A 20,537-nucleotide genomic window follows, 5' to 3' on the forward strand; every position below is an offset into this window, starting at 1 on the left:
GTCCTGGTAGCTTCTTTTCCGCTTTAGACAGCTTTCTATGCTGAAGGACGTTCTGGTGGAGGAGCCTCGTGTTGTAGAGCCCTTCCAATAGCCCAGAATCATAGATGGCGGTCTCTTATCTCCGGCGACTTTTCAATCGGCGTCTCTCTGTGAGTCAGCAGCAACACGCATTACATCTTGAGTGCCTTCGTCTTTAATGAAGGATAGCTCTAAGTCTTGATTCTTAGGACTCAGGGGAAGATCTCATTAGGAGGTAGATGGTTGTTGTTACTATTTTCGAATTGTTTTTTTTTCGGGTGTTTTTTTGGCTAATCATTTATCACAAAAAAAAAAAAAAAGAAATAGGTTGGTTATTCACGGAGTCAAGCAGGTGATTGATAACTGTTTGTCAATAATCCCCAACGAAACAATTGGGATCGATCGAATAGCGCAAACCAGAGGTTGGCCAATTTTTATAGACGTTCTGTGCAATAATTAGTCGATCAATTGAATCGGTTGACAAACGATCTCTCTATTAGTGAATTTTGTTTTGTTTTTCCCATTAGATGTACGAATACAATATGTACGAATACAACATATTACTAGAAAAAAAGGATCTCCCAAAAGGCATACCAATCAAAAACTAACCGTGGTAAGAGAGAGGTGAAATTAATAGAACTAGAAGAAGAGGAAAGAGCTTCGATTAAGGATTTGAAGGAAGAATTGCCAATAGCTTTCCACATGACATCAGGGACTGCTCCGCGGTTATGGATTCCTGCTCGAAGATGAACATGTTGCGAGCTTTCCACATTTTCCAGCTTAAAATTTTCCACTCCATAAAGGTTCGCTTGTTGAGATGATTGCTCTTGAAGAGCGATGTTGCACGAGACCAGCTTTGCAGAAGGAGGTTGAGCCATTGCATATAACATTTCTAGGTATGGTGCTTCTTCTCCATGTCTCATTAGTCTTCACACATTCAAAGAGACAATGATTAATGGTTTCCTGGGCTTGATTACAATGGCGGCAAATGGGGGAGATTGTTTGGATGCGGCGGTGGAGGTTTTTGGAGCACATGCAGCTTTTCAGGGAGGCTCTTCCAAAGAAAGATTTTAATTTTTGGCTGCAGGGGAAGCTTCCACAAGTCTCTCCAGGTCTCTTTATGCTTCATCCAATTCGAGAAAACTCAATTGAAAGGTGGAAGAAAAGGTAAGCAATCTGGTAGCCTGAGCTCACTTTGTACTTCCTACTCTTTATTTTTGTCCAGTAGAGTTGATATTCTCAATTGGTTAAGTTTATTGATAAAATCATCTATGCTACTTCTGTTGAAAAGTGTTGCTAAATTATTTCCCGATTTTATGTGTTTTCTGGCCTGATGAGATATCTGATTCCGAGGTTAGGAGGAAAGAAAGGCTGATTCGGACCAAGCCACGGGTCTCGGAACGGGTTGATGGAGTCACCAGTACCAACATTTCAATATAAACCTTTTTCTAGTACTTTTCGATCTTCCAGCAAACTCTTTCAACCCTAAAAAGGTGTATTCCCTGATTCTGCATTTAAAACATTCCTGTACTGATAATATTTTTTTTAGTATCCTAGCTAATAAGGACTGAGATTGCGTTGATATTTTTTAGCATTGTTTAACTAGTAATGCTAGATTTTAAATTCTTAGGTCTTCAAAACCTAGACCACCTTCAACCTTAATCTCGACATAAAATCCCTGCTTATTCAGGCCATTTTGCCCCTTAGATGTACGAATACAACATTTTGTGTTATACATAAAAACGTATTTTCATTCACATCATACAATAACCATTCATAAATACATCATTTTTCTAAACATTTTTAGTTTCTAGCTATTTACTCCTAGACCATATATATCAATATATACTTTTCAATCCAATAGATACAATTGTATATGAATTGTCCATCAGAACATGAAGGGCGTTGGAGAGAATGCTGGCATAATCGTGGGCATGGTGTTTCGTCTGCGAATTACACAAAATAACATTAGAACCGAGTTTGAATTATGAGCCATATGCCAAGTTGCCAACATAAACCAAATTCAAACAGCGTAGAAGTGAACATACATAATTACAATTAATGTTCCAATTTTCCTCCCCAAATTCCACAATGCTAAACTTACAAGCAGCCTATCTAATCCTTTTCCCCTGTGGCCTAACAATAACCCAATGGCTAGGAGGATCAAATACTCACGTAAACTATTCCTTCAGCTCCTAATTTTTCTTTAGCGTATAAAATAAAATAAAATACTAAAAACGATGTTCGGTGCTGACTTTTTTTTTCAGTAATATACGATAATTGTTTTTTCCCTTTTTTTTTCACTTCATATCTTTTTTTTTAAGAAAAAATACCCATTTTATTTTTTCTTTTAAATTCAAGTTTTATGAATTACTGTTAAAGAGTAGTTAATTTTCCATTTCTTTTCAATCGTGTGGAACTGTAGATACATTTGTAAGACTTTTAAGTTTTAATATAATAGACTATAAATAGCTGAATTAAATGTTTGTATGAACAAGAAGTAACTTAAATTCAAACCTCCAATAATTTTGTTCAGTTACACTTTTAATCATAGTTATTAATGAATAATAGTAAATAATTAATTTAATAATATTTTTTCTCCGCTTACCTGTAATCATAATCTCCATCGTCACTGTAATAACGCCGCTGAACCCTCACTGCCGGAGCCACAGCGGCGCCACCGCCACTCCTCCTCCTAACATCCCTTCCAGCCCCCGGCCCTCCCCTCTCGCGCGGCGCCGCCGCGATGTCCTCGGAAATCGATCCCAGCGAGGGTCGCCAATCCGGCGCCCCTCGCTTTTTGCGGCGAAAATTCTGCGACGGCGGCGGAACCAACGGTTTCGTAGAGTAACCAGAATCCTCGGATCTAAGATTCGAAGTGCCGCAGCAATAAACAAAGTCCAACAAAAACCTCATTGAAAAAAATAAAAATAAAAATATATAAAATCCAAGAAAAAGAAACAGGAAAAGGAACTAATAATGGTACGTTCCTAATGCTATAGAATTTTTAGTGGAAAAATTAAAAGAAAAAACAAAAACAGTTTCTATTTATTCTGTTTAGCATATAGCTACGTATGACTATGTTTCTGTGTTGTGAGTTGTGACTTGTGAGTGACTGAATTTGGGACTTTATAACAAGCGCTTAATAATGAACATAACTGTCCGAGGGGATGAGATTCGTCGTTATCCGTTGCGTGCTGAGAATTTACCCTTTGGTTATGGTGTTAATTACGAGCTGTGCCATTACTTTCAAGTGCCGGCACCCTCTCGCGTCGTGGTAGTTACTGGTTAGTGGTTAGCGAGTGTTTTGGGTTTGTGTTGTGTTGAGCATTGAACTGGCCCGCTGTGGGGCTTCAATGTGGGGGCTTTTATGGGCCATGAGCCCACGTGCTGAGCGTGATTTTGATTTGCCAACACCTTCCCTAAAATATTTTTAGTTTTATATGTTAAATAATAATTAAATAGTAATTATGATTACTTGTTGATAAGAAAAAAAGCTTTTTATATATATGCGGTATTAGAAGAATCATTTAATTTTGCGTTAATATTAATATCTATTCATGTCTATTTAATACTACAAGATAATGTTAGACAATTATTTTTTAAGTATTCACTTCAAAATAGTTTTTAATATAATACTTTAATATTGTCTACAGAAGATATTTAATCTTATGTGAGATGAGTAGATGTTATTCGCAAATAATTAATTTTTCTATCAAGACTTATACAAAAAATTAAAATTTTTTTATAAAGTTAATAATTAAAAATTGTTAAATAATAAATTGATTAAATATATTAAATTTTTTAATTAATTTTAATTATTCAATTCAATATAAAAATATCTATATTTGAATTTTGATCGTACTAAAAAGACCCAATTCATTAGCGAAAATTCGAAAAGACATTCCAACGTCTTCCTTCGGACTCAAAAATCAAATTTGAAACTTTTTCAATGAATTTCTCTATTTATTTTCACATTGCCATCCAAATAAAAGTTCATTCATTGTGTAATTCTTCTGGTTAAAGAAATGAGTGGATGATGATGATGGAATTAAACAAAGAATAATAATAATAATCCGTTAAGGCTATAGCAAATTGCCATTTGCCAAAGAGCCCTCACCTAAAGTGTACAAAGAGATTGATTCCTGAAGCCGCCGTTGTCCGGTTTTGGGTCCCTTTATTTTGTATGTATATCCGATAATATGTTATTTTGGCTTTTTTGGCTTAAATATGTCACTGCTCTCTCCCCACAAGCCCCATAGGCCATAGCCTAGGCAGTAGGCATAGAATAATTTTAATGCTCATATGTTTTTCATTTTACAAATTCGAAAACTTAAGAAAATCATGAGATATTTGTGGGGATAAATTTTATGGATATTTATGATTGTGTATTTGTTGATTAAAGGTGGAAGTGAAAGTACTGATGAACAGCAGTGACATATATATATAAAACAAGGGCAAATGTTTGAACCTTGCCAATCTAATTAGAGTCTCCTTTTCCGTTTTGCTATGTTTTGATTAAGATGATAAATTTTACGATGACTGTCAAGATAATTTTTTGCTATTATATGAATAATTTTAAGTTGTAAAGATAGAGTAAAGTACTATTTTAAAAATAAAATATAGGTCGAAAATTTTATCCGTTTTTAATTTTTTTTATTCGAATTCGTTCTTAGGATTTAACTTAACTTTAAAATCGTCTTTCAAACAAAAAATTTAAAGACAATTTTATTTTTGATTGAATGGGTGGAGTATATAAGCCATGGATTGCTCAACGGTGTTCACAATCGCTAAGGAGTGCTTGATGCTTTTATTGGTGATATCAGTAAGTGAGAGTATAATTGTTTGAAGGACGATTTTAAAATCAAATTAAACTTTAGAAATGAATTCAAATACAAGAAAAAATTAGAGACGAATAAAATTTTCGGTCAAAATTATACTTAATCCGTAAAAATATGAGAGTGTTTGAGAAAAAAGAAGCAAGTGTTGATAATAAATAAAAAAAATTTAAGACCTTAATAAATCAACGAAGAAAAAGAGAAAAAAGATACAAATAACAAAGAAATGAATAAATTACAACATATATAAATATCAAAGAAAATACACATGATGGTGTTGTGCTGTATATAGATCATATTTAAATTTTTATATAACAGGAGGATCGAATAATTGACTGATAAGAAAGACAGATTATGTTGTTTAATAGGAGAAATAAAATAACACATAAAATTTCATTAAGGAATGCTCCATTAAAAGGGATTCAAATGGAGTTCTAATATTTGTTGAAAGAAGCATACATAAAAGAAGATATAACCATAGTGTAGGGGTGAGCATGGCCGGCTCGGCTCGGCTCGGTTTCGAACAATTTAGGGGTTAATTTAGTGTAATTTTACTAGGTCTAGAATCGAGTAAGGATCTCAAAAATAAACTCAGTCATTATTTTGGGTTGGGTCCGAGCCATAGTTTGGGTCATCCGAATACGGTTCGGTGGTCCGATCATCATATACGATTAATATTTTGTGTTGTTAGTGATGGATATGATACATATTCTTATATGAAATTTAAGTATTGTAAACCTTGTGTTATTAATCATTATAATATTATAAATTAATGTTTTATGTTTAAAATGTATAAGACTAACTAGACTAATGTATAATATTGTGTTATTTGTATTGATTTAAATATTTGGTGTTATTAGACAATATTAATATTGATTGTGGTTATGCTTTAATTTTAGAGAATAGTTGGTTCTTGTTATATTTTTCTAAGTGAATTTTATCATGTCAAATAATAGTTGGAGTTTTGGAAATTTAGATATTTTCACATGCTAGCTTATAAGAAAGTAATGTTAACGGCCCGGTTTTTATCCGGTATAATTCTGGCCCGAAAGTATATAGGTTTTATCGAGTTTAAAACCGAATTTGGGTATAAAAAATAGGTCCGGTATATATTTTGGGTCGAATTTAAATCATATCAAATTCAGTTTCACCCAATTTATGAACACCCCTACCGTAATGATAAAGAACAAAGGTACAGTAGCTTGGCTAATAGGAAAATAAGAAGTAGAATAATGCATGGGACCAGAAATTCCTAAAAAATATAGGAGGGAATGAAGGTCAAATCCTCAAGAATGTGAAATTAATACATGAAGAAATGAAGAAAAGCAAAGATTTAATCATCAACAACAATGGAAAGGAATGATAATTGGAAAATGAAAGAAATTAGATCGAGTGGGTAGTTTGAAGGAAGACGATACTAGGTTAAAGTACTGAATAGGTAGACACTATAAAAAATGGGAGCTACTCAAATGAAGATGCAAAAAATATCTTTTTATGAAGATGCTTTGTATAAAAGTGTGATTTATTGATTTGGCCACACTTCAAATAAAAACAACACTTTTATAACATATCAAAATCTAACCCTACACTCCATTATCTAAGGGTCAAAAAGAAAAATCATCACATGAAGACAATTATAATATCTTCATGGGAGTATCACCATAAAAAATAACAAGTTAACTTTGATAATATAAAAAAGGTATAATATGCTAATCAACTTCAATACAACAGGTAGGATGTGGACATTTAAAGGTAAATAGATTTGTATAGATATGGCCTGAACAATTTGAGTTAGTAATGGGTTCAATGATAACATTTGTGGTCAAAAGAATTACTGGTTGTTGCTCTACTGTATTTTAATTTGTTTTTAATGTATTGTTTGTTAAATTAAGTTGTTTTTTGTTTTTTTGTTTGAAACCACCTTGTGGAGGTTATGTTATCCTTAATGACGATATCAAAAGAGATACATAATGGTTATAGATTAGTTCTGTTTCTCTTTTTTTAGGTCGAATATATACCGAATAATCTAAAAAAAAAAATTCATATAAAAATGATATTATAAACGGTTTGATAATTTAATTAATTATATTTAATAAAATATATCAAATCATCTAATAATGGATAATATTAGGTAGACAAAAAAAATAGCCAGAACTTGTCTTATTTAGCATTAATTAATTATCGCAACAATTAATGAATGTTAAATAAGGCAAATTATGATTGTTTTTGGCTGATTTTCTTTGGTTACCAAACATTTCCGATAATATAATTATCACATATATTTTTCATTAGACTAATCACTTTAGATTAAACCATATTTACATTATGCTAAGGTCTCGCCTATCCTAACATCATTCTTAAAAGTGGCAAATCAAACCATATCTATTAAAAAACATTTAGCAAAATAATGAAAGTGCAAATCCTTCATGCATCTCAACTTGTTAGTAGTAATAAAGTCTACAAGTGGGTGCATAAATAAATCTCCACGAGGTGCACTTTGTTGTCATGGCCTCAAACAAAACCACAACCCCCAAAAAAAAACAGCAAATAATAACTATAATAAAAATCTCTCTGTTTTTATTCTCTTGTCCATTAATTAAAACTGCTCAATTACAAAGATGGCTAGGTCACTGTGTTCCTCGCAGCCCCGTTGACCCTAAAAAAATCGTATATCTAATTAATAATGTCTAATTCTCAATTACAAAGCTTTGTTCACCTACAATTGTTTAATAAGCAAGCCATTTTCTCTTCGATCTTAATCTAAATCTATACAAGACTGAAAATTAGATTACTAGACAATTGGCATCACTAATTAGTTGTTATGTTATTAACATGCTTAATTCAAATAGAAGCACTATTATTGGACCGGATATAGATTAAAAAATTGAGAACCAACTTTTTTTTTTAATTAATATATATTTTTTCTTTAAAATTATTTTTCACTTGTTTAATTTTTTTTTTTCGTTCACTACTTTATTAGTTGAAATATGTTGATTCGCTAACAAAATCAACTAATTAATCAATAGTGGAGCGGGTTGTGACTTTTGATAAAATTAAATCTGGTCATATATATGGGGCCAGTGTTGCAAAAATAAGCTTGAATTTCATTAATGTTGTTATAGTGGAGTGCTTCCTTAATGTGTGTGTTGACAATAACAATACGAAGATATAGTATTTTTGTCTTCCAAAAAAGTACAATATTAGTAAGAGCAAAGGTGGCATAACTAGAAAGACCTACATAATCAGAATATTTGACAAAAAGATTATTTATAAAAGCTAACTTATATATCATACGAAATCTTATTTTAAGGGGAAAAAAAAGGTTTATCTAATATAAGTATTGTTTCCTTTTCCTTTTTCTTTTTATTCTTTTTATTTATTTTCTCTCCTCGTCACTAGGAAAAGTATACTCAAACTAATTTAATTTCTTAATACATTTTATTCTAAAATTGAATCAATAATTCTATTTGAAAACATTATATTGTATGTCTATACCAGCTCATCATTAAACTAACGTTTCTTAATAAATAGAAGTGCTGTATTTTTTATTAATTAAACAAAATTTATTTTTTATTCATTATATTTATATTAATAATTTAAATTTAAAATTAAAGATTTATAATTTATAATTTAGAGTTATTGTGTTATATTTTATTTTTTAATAACAAATTAATTTTTAAAAAATAATGCACTCCTTATTATCATCTTCCAAGCCTATTTTATATATATATAATCTAAGAATTAATCTTCATATACAAGTTTTTTTGCTATACAATTTTAAAATTTACTTACTCCTAAAACGTATTTCTTATGGCATATATGTTTTACACTCCTCTTTAACAGATTTTTCAATCAATGCTCGCACGTTTTTCTTCTTCTTCTTCCTCATGTTACTGCACGTTCTTCTTTTTCTTCTTTTTCGTTATTCTTCTTCTTTGTTATCGTCGACATCAACACCACCTCTTCCTATTCCTCCTCTTCCTCCTTCTTTTTTCATTGAATTTTCTTTTCTTTTTTTCTTTTTCTCCTTCTCCTCCATCACCAATTATCTCGTTGTTGAATATAATGAATAATTCAAGTTCAGATTGTCAATTGAATCAGAATAAAATTAATTTTTGTTTTTGAATCCAATTAAGTGGCTGAGGTGTGGTTCAATTCAAAAGAAAAAATATAGCATTAGAAGAAATATTTTTCTGTATTTGCAGTAAATTTGGGTATAACACGAAGATATTTGGGTGTAAAACAAAGATATTTGGGTATATTTTTATTCTGATAAATTTTGCATAATTTAAAACTCTTCTTTTTTCTCCTCTTCATCTTTTGCTGCTACTTTTTTTCATCATCATCACCATCTTCTTTTTTTTCTTATTCATCTTTTTCGTTTTGTTTTACTCTCTTAATAAGAATAAAAACAAAAAAAAAATCAAACAAAGAAGAAGAAGAAACACATAATGCTGCAAAATTATTTGAAAGATGATGAACTTATATTCATTTAACTAAAAGAAAGAAAGAAATAAGGAAAAGAAGAAGAAAAAATGCAGCATTAGAGAAAATATTTTCTGTACCAAAATGCTATTTGTACACAAAAATTAGCCACCAATATATTTGTGTATAAATACATGTGTGCTTTAATTTATTTTCAATGTATATTTGTATTCCAGTATGTATTTTATACTGGTGGCTGATTTTAGTATACACGCAGCATAACTCATTTTTGTATTTGCAGTAAATTTGGGTGTAAAACGAAAATATTTAGGTGTAACACGAAGATATTTGAGTGTAAAACGAAGATATTTGGGTGTATTTTTATTCTTATAAGTTTTGAATAATTCAAAACTCTTTATCTTCCTCCTTTTCATCTTCTGCTGCTGCTTCTTCTTCATCTTCTTATTTCATATTTTCATAATTCTTTTTGGGAGGAAAAAATCAAACAAAGAAAAAAATACATAATGTTGAAAAATCAAAAGAAGAAGGAGGAGAAATCTATTATATATCTCTAATTTTAAGGCCAAAATATGCCACATGTCACTCTCTCATTACAATTGAAATCAAATATTTCCCTCCAAAATTAAGGAACTCTCCCTTCTTCTCTCTTCCTTTCTATATCTCTCTCATTTCTTCACTCACTCTATCTCTCTTAGATATTATTGTCGAGACTAATTACGAATTCGACAATCAAAATATACAACATAACATTCTCTAATTATATTTAAATTAAATTAAAATAAAATCTATTATATATTTCTAATTTTAAGGCCAAAATGTGCCACATGTCACTCTCTCATTACAATTGAAATCAAATCTTTTCCTCCAAAATTAAAGAACTCTCCCATCTTCTCTCTTCCTTTCTCTATCTCTCTCATTTCTTCACTCACTCTATCTCTCTTATATATCATTATCAATGATTAATTACGAATTCGACAATCAAAATATACAACATAATATTCTCTAATTGTATTTAAATTAAATTAAAATAAAATCTATTATATATCTCTAATTTTAAGGCCAAAATGTGTCACATGTCACTCTCTCATTACAATTGAAATCAAATCTTTCCCTCCAAAATTAAAGAACTCTCCCTTCTTCTCTCTTCCTTTCTCTATCTCTCTCATTTCTTCACTCACTCTATCTCTCTTATATATCATTATCAATGACTAATTACGAATTCGACAATTAAAATATACAACATAACATTCTCTATTTGTATTTAAATTAAATTAAAATTAAAATCTATTATCTATTATATTATGGGCTTGTTTGGGTGAGCTTTTTAAAAAAGATCTTTTTTCGAGTTATCTTTTTTTAAAAGATCTTATAGAGAAGTAAAAGTAATTTTATGTTTGGATATCTCATGTAAAAAGGTCTTTTTATCAATCAATTACGTTTGGGTATAACAATATAAAAGTACTTTTTTGTTTATTTATTACATGAAAAACATCTTTTTTTTAAGAAAAAAAGATCTTTTAAAAAAAGATGTAAATTACAGCTTCTCAAAAAAGATCTTTTTTTTATTTTACTAGTGCTTTTACTTTTACTACTAGAAATTTGCCAAACACATTAAAAAATAAAAAAAGATCTTTTTTCATTGAAAAAAGATCTTTTTTTAACAAAATAATGGCGCCCAAACATGCACTATATCTATTATATATCTCTAATTTTAAGGCCAAAATGTGCCACATGTCACTCTCTCATTGCAATTGAAATCAAATCTTTTCCTCCAAAATCAAAGAACTCTCCTCTCTTCTCTCTTCCTTTCTCTATCTCTCTCATTTCTTCACTCACTCTATCTCTCTTATATATCATTATCAATGACTAATTACGAATTTGACAATCAAAATATACAGCACAACATTCTCTAATTGTATTTAAATTAAATTAAAATTAAAATTAAAATACTAAAATTAAAATATAGCTATATTATATATTACTAATTTTAAAGCCAAAATGTGCCACATGTTACACCTTCATTGCAATTGAAATCAAATCATTCCCTTCAAAATTAAAAAACTCTCCCCTCTTCTTTCTTTCTTTCTCTATCTCTCTCATTCCTTCACTCATTCTATCTCTCTTATATATCATTATCATTATTAATGACTAATTACGAATTTGACAATCAAAATATACAATATAATTCGCTGATTGTATTTAAATTAAATTAAAATACTAAAATTGAAATATAGCTATATTTTATATTATATTTATATATTACTAACTAATTTAATAACTAAAATGGGTCATACGACACTCTCTTATTAAAATTTAGAGAAAATATTTTCCTCTAAAATTAGTAAACATCCTTCTTATATTTTCTTATCTACCTCTCTTTTTTTCTATTTCTCTCTATCCTTCCTACTCTATATGTAATTTATAATTGATATTTTATATTTTATATTAGTAATTTGACAAATTAAAATTTGTCACTAGATATTTTTATTATAATTAAAATAAAAAATTTTCTTGACTTCCAAAATTAACAAACTCCCTCTCTCATTCTTCTTCTTTATCTTTCTCACTCTTTTCTCTCATTTTCTATTTTTTTCTACCTTTATGTTCTACAAAAAATAAAATTAACAACATAATATAATTTAAATAAAAAATATTATTATATACATATATTTTATTTAAATTTAAATTTTTGCTGCTTATCTTTTTAATATATGTTTTTACTTTTTTCTTTTAAATATTTATTACATATAATTTTAAAAAAAATACTAATGTTAGTGATTAAAAGTTAGAATCAAGATTCATTTGTTTTAAAAAAAATGAGTTAATTTTATAATTATAAATATAATTTTTTTATATTAATATCTAATTATATTTTTATATATATAAAAAAATATTATTTTTAAATAACAAGTATAAAAATTAATTATTTCTATTTGTGCAACAAACTTAATACCTAATCAAATATAAAAATATACACGTTAAATTCTTTTAAATTTTAGATAACGAATGTTAAAATTAAGTAAAAAAATGAAAGTCTTTCATTTGAAAATAATAACTAAAAAAATTATTATTTAATTTTGTTTAAGATTCTGGTCTTCTTAGCCGACGGGGACTTTTGTCCCTTAATACCATTTTATAAAAGTAGTTTAATACTATAAATTTTTCGTGTCATAATCTATAATACCAGGACTTACGTAATTTTAAAAGATTTATATTCTCGTAATAATATTACGGATAAAAATACTAGTACGACGATAAAGATGAAACATGCGGAAAAAAAAAGGAGAAATACAAAGAAAAAGGAGAATAAGAAGAAAGAAGAGGAGGAGAAAAAATACAAAGAAAAAATAATAATAAAAAAAAAGAGTCACTCATAATGGTAAAAGAGTGCTTTGGAAACGTGATGCATATGTTAGCATGCTTTTGTGGGTGAACGTAATTTTTGTTAAATTTATAATTAACCCAACTTATAAGTCTTATAAACCAAAAAGATTTGTATGTATAGCATAACTCATAATCTAAATGACGTGACGTGAATAATTGCTGAAGGCAAGATCAAATCTCTGAAAAAACCACTTGCTATTTAATATCCGTGGCATATCTCTCTCAACTAAAATATAATCTATTAAAAAAATTCAGCCAATAATAAAATGCTTTTGTTTGGTAATTGAAAAGAGAAAATGATACTACGGACACACAACTTTAATGAAAAATTGACCTAACCTTTTATATGCGTCAATAATTCAATGACCATCAGGGACTCAAGTTTTATTTTGCTGAATTATTATAAAAGCCAAAGAGGATGTGGAAGTTCTTTTAGCTAAAAATGATAACCAGCCAATCTTGGAGAATATCAAGAAATGGTTAAGATTTGGCTTATTAGTTTGCTTAAAAATTTTATTTCATCTTTAAAAATATTTTATTTGTTTTATATAAAAATTAGCTATTAAAATACAGTATCATAAATTTTAACATAATATCAAAATATTTTTGTCCTCCATAAAAAAAAATCAGTTATGCTGCCTTATCCTAAATTCTCTCATGAAACAATCGTTTTTTTTAATAGAAAAAAACTTTTATTTAAAAAAAATAGTCAAACAACACTTACATATTACAGAAAAAATATTAGATCTATATTTAAACAAGAAAATAAATAAAAGAAAAAACCCTAGCAGAGAAAGAGTACGTACTCCGTACTCAAAGAGAATGAGAGAAGGAGAAAGCGGGGGCGAGCGGTTGAGGGTGAAACACGGTGAGGAAGATGGCCATGCCATCGGAAGAGATAAGAGGGAGAGCGTGGGTGGGTGTGCATCCGGTGTTAAGGAGGGTTCTTCTCGAGAGGGGTTAGGAAAGCCATCCAAGGTCTCTTTTAGAGATAAAGTCATTGGTGCAGAAAAGTCTAAGGCCTTTGCATTAGTAGGGTCTTTATCTGAGGATGGTATCGCGACGGTGACAGGTAAGCAGGGTGATTCTCGTCCACCAAGTGTCAGTTTTACCAAGGAGGCAAAGAGCTGTCTAGCTGAACCTTATAAGGAAGCCATCGTGATCAAGGTGCTGGATAAGTATTATGGCTACACGGCTCTCATGCATAAGCTCCGGATAGTATGGCGCATCAAAGGAGGGTTTGATTTGTTGGATGTGGGATTTGGATATTTTTTGGTTAAATTTGATATTGCTGGGGATCGTGAGAAAGTCATTCTTGGTGGCCCGTGGTTGATAGACGGTCACTATGTTGCAGTAAAGCCATGGGATGTGGATTTTAGGCCATGCGAAAAATCCTTTGGATCAACGCTGGTATGGATTCGAGTCTCGGGACTTCCAATTTGGTGCTACCAGGAACAAGCAATGCTGCGAATTGCTTCTGCAATTGGGATTCCGGTGAAAGTAGATTTGGCTACTAAGCTTGCAGAAAGAGGAAAATATGCCCGAGCTTGTGTTCAAATTAATCTTGAGTTGCCTGTAATCAAACATATTATAGTGGAGGGTGTGACTTATGAAGTGGAGTACGAGAGTTTACAGTTGATTTGTGCTACTTGTGCACGGTATGGGCATGATAAATCGCTGTGCATGGAGAAGGAGTCCTTGGAAGGAAACATAAATTCCTTTGGTGATGGAAAAAATAATGAAGCCCCAACACTAGTGCCACACAACAATCATGAGATTCAAAAAGAGGCTGAATCAGAAGCTCGTGATTTGGGTGAGAAATTAGGAGTTGTTAAAGGGAAGGATGTGGTTACGGAATCATTGGCTCCTCACGTGTCTGATGGTCTTGTTAATGAGGCATGCATGGATGATGGAGAGGGCTGGCAACAAGTGCTGCGTAAGAAAAAATTTACAATGGGCCAGTCATCAGGTTTGAAGGACCAAGATGGAAAGCAGCACAAGTTTGGTTCGAGAAGGATTCCAAGGCCCAATTTGCATGGTGATGGAGGCAAATCAACTGGCATTAGGATGGGGAAGCAAGAAAAACATGAAATTGCGCCATCTCCATCGCGCAGAACTCCTGTACGTCGTGGAATTTCTCTACGGAAGCGTCCTCGGCCTTCCTCCTTGCAGAACTCGCCAGTTGATAAAAATGGTGGCACAACGGAGGAAACCTTAGTAGATGGAAGCATGGCAAATGCAGTGTCAGGGGGTCCAAAGGTGGCAATTATTGAGGATCAGAGTGTGCCAGTACCGCAGGACAAACCACCTATTGAGGTTGGTGATTCTGTTTAGAGTTTATGTTCTTATTTATTCTGTCCCTATTATTTATGGATAGTTTAAATATGATTGTTTGGAATATTAGGGGTGCTTCTAATAAGTTAGCCCGGGTGCATTGTAAGGAACTTGTTAGGAAATTTAGACCTGTTTTCTTTATTGTGGTTGAAACTCACTCCCCTTTTCAGCATTTAAAATTATTTTGGGAAAGGTTGGGGTATCACTCTGTTGGTATAGTAGAGGCAGAGGGGCATAAGGGAGGTATTTGGTTTCTATCCTCTATGAAGGGTGTTTGTTGTAAGTTCATTGATGCTTTTGATCAAGGTGTTACTGTTGAGGTTCACTTTGATAATTTAATTTGGAGGTGTAGTGGTATTTATGGCAGTCCTCAATTTAATAAAAGGGTTCTTCTTTGGGATTATCTTGTTGCACAATCCATGGTTTTTCAAGGACCTTGGATTGTTCTTGGTGATTTTAATGAAGTCAAATTTTCTCATGAATCTAAGGGCTGTCAATTTTCTCATCAAAGAGCAGACATGTTTGCTACTTCATTAGGGGATAGTGGTTTGTTTGATCTGAAGACTATCGGGAGGCAGTTTTCTTGGTACAGGAGGGTGAAAAATTATGTTGATGTGGCAAAAAAGCTTGATCGAGTCTGTATAAATAGTAGTTGGTTATCTATCTTTCCAGAGGCTTATGCAGAAGTTTTAAATAGGCTTCAGTCTGATCATTGCCCTATTCTGGTGCGTTGTAAAGGTCGTCCTCAGCCTAAAGGGAATCGACCTTTCCGATTTGTTGCTGCTTGGGCTACTCATCCTGGGTATAAAGATATTGTGAATCAGTCATGGTGGTCTGGTAATAGAGGAATTCATGGCAAGCTTTCAGAAGTACAGAAGAATTCACTAGAGTTTAACTCGAAGGTATTTGGTAACATTTTTGTTAAGAAATGTGAATTAGAGCAGCAGATTAATTATTTACAAAAGCGTTTGGAAGTGGTGGATAGTATTTATTTGCGTCAGAAAGAGCAACAGTTGCTTGATGATTATAATAATACTCTAGTGCAAGAAGAGCTCCTATGGTTCCAAAAGTCCAGAGAGCAGTGGGTAAGGTTCGGGGATAGGAATACAAGATTCTTTCATATTCAAACTCTTGCGCGAAGGAAGCATAATAAGATTCATGGCCTTTTTCTCAAGGATGGAGTGTGGGAAACTGATCCAGAGGTTCTGAGTCAAGAAGCAGAGTCTTTCTATAAAAGCTTATTCTGTCATTTGGATGATGTTGATTTGGGTTGCCTTGGTGATGTGCCTCTTCCTTCTCTGAATGAGGAAGCTTGCAATAATCTTACGGCACCAGTTACTATGGAGGAAGTCAAAACAGCTGTTTTTCACATGAACTCTTTTAAAGCTCCAGGTCCGGATGGGTTTCAAGCTTTCTTCTTCAAAGAATATTGGGAGATCATTGGTCTTGATGTTTGGAAGATGGTTAAGCAGGCATTCTCCGGTGTTACTCTTGATCCGAGAATGTTGGAGACTTTACTGGTTCTCATTCCAAAGGTTGAATCACCGGTATCTATGAAAGATTTCAGGCCGATTAGTCTCTGCAATGTAGTTTACAAGATCATCACGAAGGTCCTTGTTAATAGGCTTCGTCCTCATCTTGCGGAGATTGTTGGCCCGCTTCAAGGAGGATTTATTCCGGGACGAGGAACTCCTGACAACATCATTATTGCTCAAGAAGTCCTCCACTTTATGAAGAAGACTAAATCAAAGAAAGGCACACTGGCCTTTAAGATTGATCTGGAGAAAGCTTATGACAGAGTTGACTGGAGGTTTTTAGCTCATACCCTTAAGAGCAGGCACGGACCTACATGGAACCATGGGGGGGCACTTGCCCCCACTCTCATTTAATTTTTTTAAACAAAAAAAAATATATACATATATAATATGCCCCCATTTTAAATTTTAAATGATCCCATTACAAATAAATTAAACTAATTATTTAAAACCTTGAATCCATTTTATCTTGCTATCATTTTGATTATGAGTTAACCTAATTAAATTTAGTCTTCTCTCATTCTCAAATCCTAGTCGTCACTCATTTATTCTCTTAAACTCTCTTCTTAGTTTCATATTTTCAACATTTTTTTTCTATTCCTTGTTTAGTGGTCATCTTGTCTTCATCAACAGGTAAATTTTAAATTCTCTATTTTGTTTTATACAGCTCTCTATGATTTTATGTTTTTTTTCAATTTTATTGTTTCTCTTTTCATATTTTCGATTGCAAATTTTAATTCAAACAATTATAGTTTAGGTATTAATCTATTTTTATATTCTCTTCATGAATTTATATATTTTATTTTATTTTTGATTTAGTGATCCTTATTATTTATTTGTTTATCTTTCATTCTATTCTATTATATATAATTATGTTGCATATAAATTTCTAAAGTGAATCGATCAATTTACTAATTTAGAATATATATTTTTTATTTTTAGAAATAATAATGGAAAAATATTTTAAAAGAAAGCTACCACTAGAATCTGAAGTCACTTCATTAGTCTCTTCTAATAAAAAAAAGTTTTTAAAATTCAATGTAAAAAGTTTCATAGTTGATCCTGAACAACGACCCAAAATTTTAAATTATGATATAAATGACAGAGATGAAATTAGACAAATTTATTTGTGAAAAGATCATTGTCAACCAAGAGAATATAATTTTCTACAAACATATTTTGGGACTTTTTTTGGTAAATTTAATGCTGATTGGTTTGATGAATTTAGCAATTAATTGGAATATAGTATTTCATAAGATGCTGTTTTTTATCTCTATTATTATCTTATGAAATCTGATAGTGCGAGTAGTAATGCTTTTATAAAAGAGCTCTTTTTAAATTTAAATTAATATATCTTTTGATAATAATGTGAATTATTTTTGCCCCCTTACCATAAATTTTCTGAGTCCGTCACTGCTTAAGAGCTTTGGTTTTCCTATTCCTACACTTAATTTGATTATGAATTGTGTCACTGCTTCTTCCTTATCTATTCTTTGGAATGGGAGTCGTCTGAATGGCTTTACTCCTAGCCGAGGTCTTAGACAAGGAGACCCTATGTCACCCTATCTTTTTGTGTTGTGTATGGAGCGACTGGCATGCTTTATTAGTCATCAGGTTGATTTGGGCTTGTGGGAGCCGGTTGCTATTTCTAGAGGGGGACCAAGAATATCCCATTTAATATTTGCGGATGACTTGCTTCTATTCTGTAAAGCTACAAAGAGACAAGTGCAAAATGTGATGTTGGTTTTAGAGACTTTTTGCAAAGCATCTGGGATGAAGATTAATGTGGAGAAGTCTAAAGCGCTTTGCTCCAAGAATGTCTCTGCAACAAGGAAAGAGGTTTTCACTGGGGTATCCTCTATCAGATTTGTCCAGGATTTGGGCAAGTATCTTGGAGTTACCCTTAGCCATTCTAGGGTGACTCGTTCAGCTTTCAATGGTGTCCTGGATAAGATTCGGAGTAGGCTAGCAAGCTGGAAAGGGAGTTTACTCAATCGGGCTGGTAGACTCTGCTTGGTTAATTCTGTTGCCGCTGCTATTCCCACGTACCAGATGCAGGTCTCTATTTTTCCCAAAGGAATCATTAGTAAATTGGAGTCTATGATGAGGAATTTTCTTTGGAAAGGACAAGTTGATGGAAGAGGATTGAATCTTGTTAGTTGGAAGGTACTAGTTACTCCAAAAAAATATGGAGGTTTGGGGATTAGAGATCCTTATTGTGTAAATATTGCTCTTCTTGGGAAGCTAGTTTGGACTTTTTTCCAGCAGCCAAACAAGCTATGGGTCCAATTATTGGATGCCAAATACCGATCATCTCTATATGACTGTTTTAGTTATCCTAAGAACAAGGACTCTCCCATTTGGAGGTGTCTTTGCAAGGCTTGGAAAGTGTTGAAGGATGGGTTTGCTTGGTGTATTGGAGATTTGAACCAGAATTTTTGGTTTTCTAGCTGGAGGAGAGAAGGACGGTTATCTAATGAGATGGATTATGTCCACATTTCTGATTCGAATCTCCGGATACAGGATATTTGGTCGGTTGGTAGGTGGCATTTGGATACTCTTTATTCTCCTTTATCTCAAAATCTGAAAGATAATATTCTCTCTTACAATCCAGATGAACAAGCAGGTCCGGAAGTGGGTTGGTATTGGAGTGGGTCTGCTGCCAAAGTCTATGACTCACGCAATGGTTACTTGTGGTTGTGTAAGCAGCTGTTTGGTTGGGAGGAGAGGGAGAATTGGCTTTGGCTTTGGCGTCAGCTTGTTCCGGAAAAGCATAAGTTTTTGGCTTGGTTGTGTCTTAAGGAGGCTCTTCCTACTGCAAGTTTTCGCTTTAGAAGAGGGATGTCGTCATCGGATAGGTGTCCAAGATGTCTTTCTAGCCAGGAATCGGTTATACATTGTATTCGGGATTGTCCAAAAGCTCAGCTTGTCTGGCAAAGGTTGGATATTCCTTGTCATCCTTTAGATTTGAAGAACTGGTTCTTGTATCATAGCAGAGAGCACCCGTTCAAGTTCTTTTCGGGACTTTGGTGGATATGGCGAGCAAGGAATAACGACATCTTTAATCCCCACGAAACTTGGCCTCCGGAAAAAGTCATTTGTCTGGCATTAACTTTAGAAAAGGAGCTTAGAAATATTTTTGAATTACAACGTATGTCCCTTCCCTCTACTCTAAATGGTTTTTGGAATCCCCCATCCATTGGTACTTTTAAGATTAATTGTGATGCTAGTTATTTTGGTTCGGGTGATAGTGTTGGTTTTGCTTGTGTTATTAGAGATTGTAATGGGAGCTGGCAAAGGGGGTGTTTAGGAATGATTGAGAGTAATAGTATTCTTCAAGGAGAATTGTTTGCTATTTGGAGAGGATATCTCTTAGCTTGGGATGTGGGTCAACGAGATGTTATTTGTGAGACAGATTGTGTGGAAGCATTTAATCTTGTTACTCAAGATGGTTTTGGGTTTATTGATCCACTGGTGCTCAAAATAAGAGATATCATGCATTGGAATTGGCGTGTTGACTTTCGTTTGATTATGAGAGATGCAAACACGGTGGCAGATACTATGGCAAAGATGGCGATGAAGTTACAACTTTCGTATGTGGAGCTTCTTTCACCTTGGGAGGAGTTTAAGAGTAGTCTTAAACGGGACTGTCCCTCTATTTAAGCAGTTCCTTGTTTTGTTTCTTTTGTTTTTCTTTGTTTAATTTATTTCAGTCACCAAAAAAAAAAAAACAAGAAAATAAATAAATTCTATGTTAAACTATAGTATGAAAAAAGACACAAAATTCAATAAATTTTTTTTATACAGGAGAAACAGATACAATTTTTTTTATTTCTAAATCTATACAAAAAGGGTTGCAATACAGAAATATATCTTTTCTTTTTCTTAAAATCTGTCTAAATATTGTCTAAAGCTATAAATATTTTTACAGATAAAAAGATCTTTGTTATATTTTATCTCGTACCTACAAAAACATATTCAA

At 32.2% G+C, this 20,537-nt stretch overlaps 2 protein-coding genes across 2 annotated transcripts; one reads left to right on the forward strand and one right to left on the reverse strand.

The window, feature by feature from the left end:
- Positions 1 to 1,676: 1,676 nt before the first annotated feature.
- On the reverse strand, positions 1,677 to 3,135 carry LOC107614251 (uncharacterized). The gene is made up of 2 exons (XM_016316476.3): positions 2,627 to 3,135; positions 1,677 to 1,964 (listed from the first exon to the last, which is right to left on the reverse strand). Exons 1-2 carry the CDS (start codon positions 2,932 to 2,934, stop codon positions 1,907 to 1,909), a joined length of 366 nt encoding a protein of 121 aa, XP_016171962.1. The 5' UTR covers positions 2,935 to 3,135; the 3' UTR covers positions 1,677 to 1,906.
- A 10,373-nt stretch (positions 3,136 to 13,508) lies between these two features.
- On the forward strand, positions 13,509 to 15,175 carry LOC148547353 (uncharacterized). The gene has a single exon (XM_088495225.1). The coding sequence runs from the start codon at positions 13,509 to 13,511 to the stop codon at positions 15,018 to 15,020; it is 1,512 nt and encodes a 503-aa protein (XP_088351351.1). The 3' UTR covers positions 15,021 to 15,175.
- The last annotated feature ends 5,362 nt before the right edge of the window (positions 15,176 to 20,537 follow it).

The sequence above is a fragment of the Arachis ipaensis genome, chromosome B8 (assembly GCF_059453495.1).
Source record: "Arachis ipaensis isolate K30076 ecotype BB chromosome B8, ASM5945349v1, whole genome shotgun sequence".
In the NCBI taxonomy this organism is placed as follows: Eukaryota; Viridiplantae; Streptophyta; class Magnoliopsida; order Fabales; family Fabaceae; genus Arachis; species Arachis ipaensis.

What these genes read in the sequence shown, in the direction of transcription:
- LOC107614251 (XM_016316476.3), bottom strand. Translation starts at nt 2,934, where the DNA reads ATGAGGTTTTTGTTGGACTTTGTTTATTGCTGCGGCACTTCGAATCTT. An exon ending in GATGGAGATTATGATTACAG is followed by an intron (nt 1,965 to 2,626) that starts GTAAGCGGAGAA and finishes TGTAATTCGCAG; the next exon opens with ACGAAACACCATGCCCACGA.
- LOC148547353 (XM_088495225.1), top strand. Translation starts at nt 13,509, where the DNA reads ATGAGAGAAGGAGAAAGCGGGGGCGAGCGGTTGAGGGTGAAACACGGT.